This window comes from Bubalus kerabau, chromosome 10 (assembly GCF_029407905.1).
Source record: "Bubalus kerabau isolate K-KA32 ecotype Philippines breed swamp buffalo chromosome 10, PCC_UOA_SB_1v2, whole genome shotgun sequence".
In the NCBI taxonomy this organism is placed as follows: domain Eukaryota; kingdom Metazoa; phylum Chordata; class Mammalia; order Artiodactyla; family Bovidae; genus Bubalus; species Bubalus kerabau.
The window spans coordinates 87,700,034-87,712,449 of record NC_073633.1 but is presented as its reverse complement, the minus strand read 5'-3'; the positions used below and the strand labels follow the sequence as shown (position 1 = coordinate 87,712,449).

Genomic DNA, 12,416 nt, shown 5'->3' with positions numbered 1-12,416 from the left:
GCACAGCAGCTGCATTTGATCAACACCGCCAAGCTCTTTATCCTCAAACCTCATCACAGCTGTCATGTGGAATGATAAGGGCAGCGAGCGCCAGCACCTAATTTCAAAATATGTTCTTAAAGGGGCCCAGTGCTTTAGATTTGCAGTTGAGAGTCTCATTTTCATTTTATTGCCTTTCTAGAATTATTTAATTAAGGCTGATTCTGTCCTAACCATCATTTATTCTATAAAACATGGTAAATGAAGCTCATAGTTAAATAACAGCAACACTTGCAAGACTCCTGAGATGTTGTTATATTGCACTGGGGATCAACTAACATTTACTCAAAGAACAGGCATGAATTACAATCACCTGAGAACAGGCATGAATTACAACCACCTGAAGTCAAAGCAACCATTACAGGGGCCCACGGCTTTTATTTTCAATTTGTCACTGCCTGTATTTTTCTTCAAGTTCATGCCCAGGTCACTCTCTACTATTACTGTTCAAATTCACTGTTACAAACACAGGTTCAGGCTTCTAAGATTTAATATCCTATCAAGAATTATGTTTTTCTTGTCTCAAATCAGAGTATTTCTCAAAAGGATCCCAAGGAACATAATTTGGGAGTCAAGTGAAGAAATACCATTAAAACCAGTGATGTGTTAGAAATTCCCTCCTCTTACCTGATGAAGTTTAATGGACATACGAATTCCAGGGACTACTACTTTCCTCAGGAGTTCCATGTCAGCAAAGATCCATTCGTCCCGAATTGAAGAAATACGGAAATCTCCCTTAAATAGGGCATGCAATCCATAGAGGAATGACTCTAAATTACTGTTAAGATTGGAGATAAAAGTTTACATATTTTGACAAAGGTCTTCCATTACACTGATTCTAACATCTGGTTATGCATCAGAATCATCTGGGAGTGTTTTGAAGATACAGACGTCAAGAACTAATATCAGTACCCCTGAATCAAAATCACAAGGGTCAAGGCTATTTGCCCTGGACCCTTGTTTATGACCTACTGTAACAGTGAGTCCTTGAACATAAACAGAAGGTAAAGACTCTCTAACTTGAAAGTAAGGAGGGCCTAATGGAAAATATGAAGTAATCAGAGAAGAAGTGTTATGTGGCATTTCTTAATTCTAATTCAACTGGGTGTTCACAACAAGAAATCCAGTTTACATTTAGAGTCCCCAAATCTAATGTACCATTATATTAAGAATATAAATGCTCTGAGCAAAGACTAAAAGGAGAAAAATAAAAATAAAAGGAAGTGAACTGTTAGAAAAATAGATGTATATGGGAAGACACCAATCATACATTATGAGTTATTTTTTTAATGTCTTAAATTATTAAATTCTCATTATCTGCAGCTGCCTACACACATGTGAATTTTAAAAGTTAGTTCTTTTAACCACTTCGAATTCCACTGTGTTTACTAAAAAGATCTATACAATATCTGAAGAAACATTTGTAATAAATTAACATAGAATGCTTCCATTAAAAACCATTTCAGATTTTTCAGATTTTGGTTATAGAGCTTCCTAGTCTGTTTCTGAAAACAGCAATGCCTTCCTTACCTGGACATATGGTGGGATGCAGTCCCCAAAGCTCTCCGTCCCAGAACACAGAGTCCATAACAAAGAGTCACCAGAGATGAATCTTTGTCCACATCCAGTGGCTTTAAATGAAAAAAAAAAAAAAAAAAAAAAGGGAAAGAAAACAAGGAACAGGGTGAAGGGGGTCGAAGGCACAAATTTCCACTTATAAAATGAGTAAGTCATGGGGATGTAATGCATAGCATGGTTGACTCCAGTTTAGTAATACTATACTGCATATTTGACAGTTACTAAGAGAGTAGATCTTGTAAGTTCTCATCACAAGGAAAAAATAATTCTGTAACTGTATGATGAAGGATGTTAACTAGAGCTATTGTGGTGATCATTTTGCAATATATACAAATATCAAATCATTATGCTGTATACCTGAAACTAATTAATGTTGTATGTCAATTATATCTCAATAAAAAAGAACAAAAGAATATTACTTATCAGAATGGTATATAAGTATTTACCGAATCAGAAAAATCTATTTAAAAAATCAGAGAGGACAAGGAACTCAAGTAGCATATACTTACTATCTCCTCAAATATAAGTTCTAGTGAAAAGAAACAGCATAAAATGAAGTATGAATGTGTATAAGGAGGTTCTTTGGAATCTTTAAATAAAACTAATGCTTTATAATAATACTGGAACATACTAAAAAAAACTGGCTGTATTAGAGTGTTAGGCTCTTAGCTAAACATCTCAAAGTACTTGCTGATATACATCATTACTGATTCTGCCCTCTCCTGAAATATAATATTCTGTTTATTAATTAGTTATTTCTCAACTTAACCTGGCAAGCATTAGTGACAACAGCATTAGCCTATCAGTGACGATAACCACATTAAAGAAAATTAAACTGATGTCTATAGAATGTTGCTTTCCTTCATTCAACCTTTTAATTCTTTTGCAGTTGCATACCTTTATTATTGACTATTAAATATATATTATATATAAACATATGCAATAATTATATATATACACACACACACACAAAATGGTACAACTTACATAATACTAAAGAGAATCTTGGTAGCATCTTAATTACTGAGAAACAATCGAATGCAGCAGTTCTCAAAGTGTAATCCTGGGACACAACAAGAGCATCACCTGGGAACTTATTAGAAATGCAAATTCTAGAGCCATTTCAGACCTGTGAAGTCAAGTTCTGGAGGTGGGGTTCACCTATCACACTCCCGTCACATTCTAATGTATGCTAACATTGAAGAATCATGGATTAGGCTTTTAATGAGCTTAATTATTCTATCTTTTCCAATTATATATATATATTTATCTGATTTTATAAACCATTAACATAAAGAGAAAAGGGCAGCTGTCTAAGATACTAGCTTAATATAGACTGTTTAATTAATTACCATTAACTGGGTAATTTAGTTAATTTTAACTGTGAAGGAGAGCCTACATTTCTTTCTTTTCTGTCTCCCTCTCTCCCCGACCCAGTCAACTAAATTAAGAAAAAAAAAATTTTTTTCCCATAACAGAAGCAGTATGCTGAAAATGTACTGCTTCTGTTATGGGGGAAAAATTTTTTTTTCTTAATTTAGTTCAGGCTTCTGGAACTGGTCAAGATACAGTAATAAAGACACTGCTGCTAAAGCTGAAGCTCCAAAACTTGGGCCACCTGATGTGAAGAGCCAACTCACTGAAACAGATCCTGGGAGAACAAGATGGCCGAGGAGTAGGTGGACGTGGAGTACCTTTCTCTCCATGATACATCAGGAATACCCCTTCAGACACAGAAGTGCATGCAGAACACCAGCTGAGAGCGGACAGGAGTACCTGACCAGTGGAAAAGAATATATCGAACCACACAAAACTCAGTAGGACGAAGAACAGGAGAGTTAGTAGGGCTGGACCTGCCCTTGGCAGGAGGGGGAAGCGAAGCAGGGGTCCGATCCCCACATCAGGGTAATTCTCTGAGTCAGAGGAGAAATATTCAAGCCTGAGAGTGAAACGGCTGATCTGTGGCAGCCTAAGTAGAATGATAATCAGACAGTCCTTGCCGCAGCCATACATATCCCAGACAAGAACACTGGTCCCCTGGAAGGTGCAGCAGCCGGGAGCTGGAGTTTTGGGATTGTGGAGCAATCCAAGGGCGAGGGCTGCTGTTGACTGCAGAGAGATGAACTGAGGGGATGTGAGGGAGGAGATTGTGGTGGGAAATGTCTGTGGAGGAAAGCCAGGCATCCATGGAAGCAAGGTGATACTGCTGAGTTACACGTAGGAGGTGGAGCCATCTCCATACCCTCTCTCCCGCCACATGCCAGCATCCACAGTTGAATAATAGAGAGGCTGGCTCATCAAACGCCTGATGCACTGAATTACAGAGCAGGATCCCACCTACATGCCCCTTTAAGTGCCTGACCTGTCAATGTACAGAGTAGGACCCCAGCCAGGAGTCCCCTCTATGTGCCTGACGTGCTGAACAACAGAGAAGGAAGGGAGCCGTCTAAGTGCCTGAACAGGCGGAGCTATGGAGAAAGGCTGGCCAAAAAGGCTTTCTGATCACCAGCTACAAGAGGCTCAGAAAAAAAGACTCTGATAGGGCCATAACCCCTGTGGTAGAGGCAGTCCAAGTCCCTGCACACCTGGCGCCACCAGGCTCCCTGCAAGCCAAGCAGCTGCGCCACCTTCACACTCAACTCTCACTGGGGCAGAGCTGCCACAGGCGAAAAAGCTCTTGCATCTATGCACACAGTGTCACTTTGGTTGTGTCCAACTCTTTGCAACCCTGTAGACTGTGGCTGGAGAAGGCAATGGCACCCCACTCCAGTACTCTTGCCTGGAAAATTCCATGGATGGAGAAGCCTGGTGGGCTGCAGTCCATGCGGTCGCTGCGAGTCGGACACAACCGAGCGACTTCACTTTCCCTTTTCACTTTCATGCATTGGAGAAGGAAATGGCAACCCACTCCAGTGCTCTTGCCTGGAGAATCCCAGGGACGGGGGAGCCTGGTGGGCTGCCGTCTATGGGGTCGCACAGACTCGGACGAGACTGAAGTGACTTAGCAGCAGCAGCAGCAGACTATGGCCTGCCAGGCTTCTCTGTCAGGGAGGGGGTTTCTCCAGGCAAGAATACTGGAGCTTACTGACCAATACTGGTTGCCATACCCTTCTAGAGCACTATATTTCCTGCTGCCCTAGTACCAACTCCCCTGAGTACCTGGTGCTGCCAGAACTCCTGTGACCCAAGCAGCTGCACCACCTCCAGACCTGGCCCTCACAGGAGCAAACCCAAGTCCTCCAGGGCAGCCTCAGGAACAAACTCCAATGGACGACCCCCATGTAGAGGTGGAAATAAAACCACAATCGAAATCCAGGGGCAGTGTGGCTAAGGAAGAAGACCCAAAACCTCCCCACCAGCTGTACAGGCTGCAGACTAAATCCACACGATCAACTAGGCAGGCTGTTGTCTATGACATAAAAGGTCACTGAGAGCTCCCACAAAAGAAAACACGCTAGCTCTGATAGCTGTGGACCCTGGAGGCAAGAACACACAGAAGCAGGACCAGATTAGAATCTGAGGTGCCATCACAGCAGGTCCAGAGATGAGCACAGTGCTAGAGGGCATCCTAGGGAGTAAGGAGAGCCGTGACTCCCAGGGGGAGGACTTGTGACAGCAGCAACTCTAGGGAGTAGCGAACAGTGAGGACTCAGCATAGATGAAACCCAGCACCACCCACGGCACCCTGTGCAGGACACCTCACCTAAACAGCAAACAAAACAAAAAGACAAACAACATCAGCAGCAGACAGATTACCACCTCACTCAGCCTTGCCCATCAGAGGAAAAACAAACAAACAAACACAAAAACTCAGCACAAATCTCACCCTGCACAAACCACTGGACCACCTTAGGAGGGCAGAAACCAAAAGGAAGAAAGAATTCAACTTTCTTCAAGGAAAGAATTCAACTTTCCTTGAAGTCTGGAAAAGGAGATCTCAAATACAGTAAGTTTAAAAAAAAAAAAAAGGCAGAGAAATACTACACAAATAAACCACAAACACAGAAGTCCAAATAAATGAAGAGAAAATAGGCAAACTATCGAAAAAGAATTCAACATAATGATAGTAAAGATGATCAAAAACCTTGAAAACAAAATGGAGAAAATGCAAGAATCAATTAACAAAGACCTAGAAGAATTAAAGAATAAACATACAGAGACAAACAACACAATTACTGAAATTAAAAATACTCTAGAAGGAATCAATAGCAGAATACCTGAGGCAGAACGCATCAGTGAGCTGGAAGATAAAATGGTGGAAAAACCTTTTGAAGAGCAGAACAAAGTAAAAAGAATGAAAAGAACTGAGGATAGTCTCAGAGACCTCTGGGACAATACCAAATGCACCAACATTCGAATTATAGGGGTCCAAGAAGAGGAAGAGAAAAGGAAAGAGTATGAGAAAATTTCTGAAGAGATTATAGTTGAAAATTTCCCCAACATGGCAAAGGAAATAGTCAATCCAGTCCAAGAGGTGCAAAGAGTCCCATACAGGATAAACCTAAGGAGAAACACGCCAAGACATATACTAATCAAACTAACAAAGACTAACACAAAGAAAGAATTAAAAGCAGCAAGGGAGAAGCAACAAGTAACATACAAGGGAAACCTTTCAGCAGAAACTGCAGGCCAGAAGAGAATGGCAAGATATATTTAAAGTACTGAAAGGGAAAAATCTACAACCAAGATTACTGTACTCAGCAAGGATCTCATTCAAAACTGATGGAGGAATAACCTTTTCAGACAAGCAAAAGTTAAGAGAATTAAATACCACCAAATTAGATTTACAACAAATGTTAAAGGGACTTATACAGCCAAGAAATACATGAGAAGAGAAAAGATCTACAAAATCAACCCCAAACAATTATGAAAATGGCAATAGGAACGTATATATCAATAATTACTTTAAATGTAAATAGATTAAATGCTCCAACCGAAAGACACAGACTGGCTGAATGGATACAAAAACAAGACCCATATATACGCTGTTTTCAAGAAACCCACTTCAGACCTAAAGATACATATAGACTGAAAGTGAGAGGATGGAAAAATATATTCCATGCAAATGGGAAGCAAAAGAAAGCTGGAGTAGCAATCTTCATATCAGACAAAATAGACCTTAAAATAAAGATTACAAGAGATAAGGAAGGCCACTACAAAATGATGGAGGGATCAATCCAAGAGGAAGACACAACAACTGTAAATATCTATGCACCCAACAGAGGAGCACCTCAACACATAAGACAAACACTAACAGACAGAAAAGGAGAAACTGACAGTAACACAATGATAGTAGGAGACTTTAACATCCCACTTTTATCAACGGTCAGATCATCAAAACAGAAAATTAATAAGAAACACAAGTTTTAAATGACACATTAGATGAGATGGATCTCATTGACATCTTCAGGACATTCTATCCAAATGCAGAAGAATACATCTTCTCAAGTGCACATGCAACACTCTACAGGATATAACACATCTTGGGTCACAAACCAAACCTCAGTAAATGTAAGAAAACTGAAATCCTATCAGGCATCTTCTCTGACCACAATGTTATGAGACTAGATTATCAATTACAAGAAAAAAACAATAAGAAACAAAAACACATGGAGATTAAACAACACATTTCTAAATAACCAACAGGTTACTGAAGAAATCAAAAGGGAAATAAAAATATTTCTAGAAACAAATGACAATGAAAACACAACTCAAAACCTATGGGATGCAGCAAAAGCAGTTCTAAGAGGGAAGTTTGTAGTGGTATATTCCTACCTCAAGAAACAAGAAAAACATTGAATAGACAACCTAACTTTACACCTAAAACAACTGGGAAAAGAAGAACAAAACCCCCCAAAATTAGCAGAAGGAAAGATATCATAAAGATCTGAGCAGAAATAAATGAAAAAGAAATGAAAGAAACAATAGTAAAGATTAATAAAACTAAAAGCTGGTTCTTTGAGCAAATAAACACAAGTGACAAAACTTTAGCCAGACTTATCAGGAAAAAAAGAGAGAAGAATCAAATCAACAAAATCAGAAATGAAAAAGGACAGGTTACAACAGACAATGTAGAAATACAAATGATTATAAGAGACTATTATGAACAACTATATGGCAATAAAATAGATAACCTGGAAGAAATGGACAGATTCTTAGAAAAGTTCAACCTTCCAAGACTGAACCAGGAAGAAATAGAAATTATGAACAATCCAGTTATAAGCACTGAAATTGAAGCTGTGATAAAAAATCTCCCCAAAAACAAAAGCCCAGGACCACATGGCTTCACAGGAGAATTCTACCAAACATTTAGAGAAAAGCTAATGCCTATCCTTCAATCGCAGAGGAAGGAACACTTCCAAACTCATTCTATGAGGCCACCATCATCCTGATACCAAAACCAGACAAAAACAACACAAAAAAAGAAAACTACAGGCCAATATCACTGATGAACATAGATGCAAAAATCCTCAACAAAATTTTAGCAAACAGAATTCACTACCACATCAAAAAGCTCATACACCATGATCAAGTTGGGTTTATTCCAGGGATGCAAGGATTCTTCAATATATATAAATCAATCAGTGTGATACACCACATTAACAAATTGAAAGATAAAAACCATATGATAATCTCAATAGAGGCAGAAAAAGCCTTTGACAAAATTTAGTACCCATTTATAATTAAAACTCTCCAAAAAATGGGCACAGAGGGAACCTACCTCAACATCAGTTCAGTTTAGTCGCTCAGTCATGTCCGACTCTTTGTGACCCCATGAATCGCAGCACGCCAGGCCTCCCTGTCCATCACCAACTCCCAGAGTTCACTAAAACTCATGTCCATCAAGTTGGTGATGCCATCCAGCCATCTCATCCTCTGTCGTCTCCTCCTCCTGCCCCCAATCCCTCCCAGCATCAGAGTCTTTTCCAATGAGTCAACTCTTCACATGAAGTGGCCAAAGTATTGGAGTTTCAGCTTCAGCATCAGTCCTTCCAACGAACACCCAGGACTGATCTCCTTTACCTCAACATAGTAAAGGCCATATGTGATAAGCCTACAGCAAATATTCTCAATGGTGAAAAATTGAAAACATTCTCCCTAAGATCAGGAACAAGACAAGGGTGTCCACTTTCCCCACTATTATTCAGCATAGCGCTGGAAGTCCCAGCTACAGCAATCAGAGAAGAAAAAGAAATAAAAGGAATCCAGATTGGAAAAGAAGAAGTAAAGTTCTCACTATTTGCAGATGACATGATACTGTACATAGAAAACCCTAAAGATAGTATCAGAAAATTACTAGAGCTAATCAGTGAATTTAGCAAAGTGGCAGGATACAAAGTCAATACACAGAAATCACTTGCATTTCTATATACTAACAATGAAAAATCAGAAAGAGAAATTAAGGAATCAATCCCATTCACCACTGCAACAACAACAAAAAAAGTAAATATCTAGGAATAAACTTACCTAAGAAGACAAAAGAACTGTATGCAGAAAATTATAAGACACTAATGAAAGAAATCAATGGGGACATAAACAGATGGAGAGATATTCCATGTTCCTGGGTAGGAAGAATCAATACTGTGAAAATGACTATACTACCAAATGCAATCTACAGATTAAATGTGATCCCTATCAAATTGCCAATGGCATTTTTCACAGAACTAGAACAAAAAATTTCACAATTCATATGTGAACACAAAAGACCCCGAATAGCCAAAGCAGTCCTGACAAAGAAGAATGGAGCTGGAGGAATCAACCTTCCTGACTTCAGATTATATTACAAAGCTAGAGTCATCAAGACAGTTTGGCACTGGCACAAAAACAGATATAGATGGCACCCCACTCCAGTACTCTTGCCTGGAAAATCCCATGGACGGAGGAGCCTGTTAGGCTGCAGTCCATGGGGTCGCTAAGAGTCGGACACGACTGAGCGACTTCACTTTCACTTTTCACTTTCCTACATTGGAGAAGGAAATGGCAACCCACTCCAGTGTTCTTGCCTGGAGAATCCCAGGGACGGGAAGCCTGGTGGGCTGCTGTCTATGGGGTTGCACAGAGTCGGAAACGACTGAAGTGACTTAGCATGCACCAGTTATTGGATTAGATGCTAACTAAACAAAGCAGAAAAAATGTAACAGACTCTCAATAAAAGTTTGTTAAAAACAAACAAACAAACAGATATAGAACAATGAAATAAAATAGAAAGCCCAGAAATAAACCCATGCAACTATGGGTACCTTATTTTTGACAAAGGAGGCAAGAATATACAATGGGGCAAAGACAGCCTCTTCAATAAAATGGTGCTGGGAAAACAGGACAGCTATACGTAGAAGAATGAAATTAGAACACTTCCTAACACCACACACAAAGATAAACTTAAAATGAATTAAAGACCTAAATATAAGACCAGAAACTATAAAACTCTTAGAGGAAAACATAGGCAGAACACTTGATGACATAAATCAAAGCAAGATCCTCTATGATCCACCTCCTAGAGTAACAGAAATAAAAACAAAAGTAAACAAGTGGGACCTGATTAAACTGATAAAAAGCTTTTGCACAGCAAACGAAACTAAGCAAGGTGAAAATACATTATTTTCTCCTCAGAATGGGAGAAAATAATAGCAAATGAAAGAACTGACAAAGGATTAATTGCCAAAATATACAAGCAGCTAATACAACTCAATAGCAGAGAAAACAAACAACCCAATCAAAAACTGGGAAAAAGACCTTAACAGACATTTCTCCAAAGAAGAAATACAGATGACTAACAAACACATGAAATGGCCATCATCAAAAAGTCTACAAACAATAAATGATGGAGAGGTGGTGGAGAAAAGGGAACACCTTTGCACTGTTGGTGGGAATGTAAATTGATACAGCCACTATGGAAGATGGTATGGAGATTCCTTAAAAAACTAGGAATAAAACCACCATCAGATCAGATCAGATCAGATCAGTCGCTCAGTCGTGTCCGACTCTTTGCGACACCATGAATCGCAGCACGCCAGGCCTCCCTGTCCATCACCTACTCCCGGAGTTCACCCAGACTCACGTCCATCGAGTCAGTGATGCCATCCAGCCATCTCATCCTCTGTCGTCCTCTTCTCCTCCTGCCCCCAATCCCTCCCAGCATCAGACTCTTTTCCAATGAGTCAACTCTTCGCATGAGGTGGCCAAAGTACTGGAGTTTCAGCTTTAGCATCATCCTTCCAAAGAAAACCCAGGGCTGATCTCCTTCAGAATGGACTTGTTGGATCTCCTTGCAGTCCAAGGGACTCTCAAGAGTCTTCTCCAACACCACAGTTCAAAAGCATCAATTCTTTGATGCTCAGCCTTCTTCACAGTCCAACTCTCACATACATACATGACCACAGGAAAAACCATAGCCTTGACTAGATGAACTTTTGTTGACAAGGTAATGTCTCTGCTTTTGAATATGCTGTCTAGGTTGGTCATAACTTTCCTTCCAAGGAGTAAGCGTCTTTTAATGTCATGGCTGCAGTCACCATCTTGCAGTGATTTTGGAGCCCCAAAAAATAAAGTCTGACACTGTTTGCACTGTTTCCCCTTCTATTTCCCATGAAGTGATGGGACCAGATGCCATGATCTTCGTTTTCTGAATGTTGAGCTTTAAGCCAACTTTTTCACTCTCCACTTTCACTTTCATCAAGAGGCTTTTGAGTTCCTCTTCACTTTCTGCCATAAGGGTGGTGTCATCTGCATATCTGAGGTGATTGATATTTCTCCCAGCAATCTTGATTTCAGTTTGTGTTTCTTCCAGTCCAGTGTTTCTCATGATGTACTCTGCATAAAAGTTAAATAAACAGGGTGACAATATACAGCCTTGACATACTCCTTTTCCTATTTGGAACCAGTCTGTTGTTCCATGTCCAGTTCTAACTGTTGCTTCCTGACCTGCATACAAATTTCTCAAGAGGCAGATCAGGTGGTCTGGGATTCCCATCTCTTGAAGAATTTTCCACAGTTTATTGTGATCCACACAGTCAAAGGCTTTGGCATAGTCAATAAAGCAGAAATAGATGTTTTTCTGGAACTCTCTTGCTTTTTCCATGATCCAGCCGATGTTGGATATTTGATCTCTGGTTCCTCTGCCTTTTCTAAAACCAGCTTGAACATCAGGAAGTTCACGGTTCACATATTGCTGAAGCCTGGCTTGGAGAATTTTGAGCATTACTTTACTAGCGTGTGAGATGAGTGCAATTGTGCGGTAGTTTGAGCATTCTTTGGCATTGCCTTTCTTTGGGATTGGAATGAAAACTGACCTTTTCCAGTCCTGTGGCCACTGCTGAGTTTTCCAAATTTGCTGGCATATTGAGTGCAGCACTTGCACAGCATCATCTTTCAGGATTTGGAATAGCTCCACTGGAATTCCATCACCTCCACTAGCTTTGTTCGTAGTGATGCTTTCTAAGGCCCACTTGACTTCACATTCCAGGATGTCTGGCTCTAGGTCAGTAATCACACCATCGTGCTTATCTGGGTCATGAAGATCTTTTTTGTACAGTTCTTCTGTCTACCCCACGTCTGAGGTCGGGGTGGGTGGCGAGAGGAGATACCCAGCGTCCGAGGTCAGGGGCAGCGACAAGAGATACCCCATGCCCCTAAGCCCGAGGCCAGGGGCAGAGGGCGGGAGGAGCTACCCCACGTCCAAGGAGCCGTGGCTGTGCGGGCACAGGAGGGCCTAGAGGAGCTATCCCACGTTGAAGGTCAGGAAGGGCGGCGGTGAGGAGATACCCCTCGTCCAAGGTACGGAGCAATGGCTGCGCTTTGCA

The 12,416-nt window shown here is 40.4% G+C and overlaps 1 protein-coding gene across 5 annotated transcripts in view; it reads right to left on the bottom strand.

Annotated features, from left to right (window-relative positions):
* Positions 1-12,416, bottom strand: part of PCNX1 (pecanex 1) — a 188,358-nt gene that overhangs the window by 15,685 nt on the left and 160,257 nt on the right. For all 5 annotated transcript variants that reach the window (XM_055538492.1, XM_055538494.1, XM_055538493.1 and 2 more), the window contains 2 exons: positions 1,570-1,670; positions 667-817 (listed from right to left, as the gene is read on the bottom strand). In XM_055538492.1, the coding sequence (XP_055394467.1) occupies positions 667-817; positions 1,570-1,670 (252 nt within the window). The remainder of the gene's footprint in view (positions 1-666; positions 818-1,569; positions 1,671-12,416) is intronic.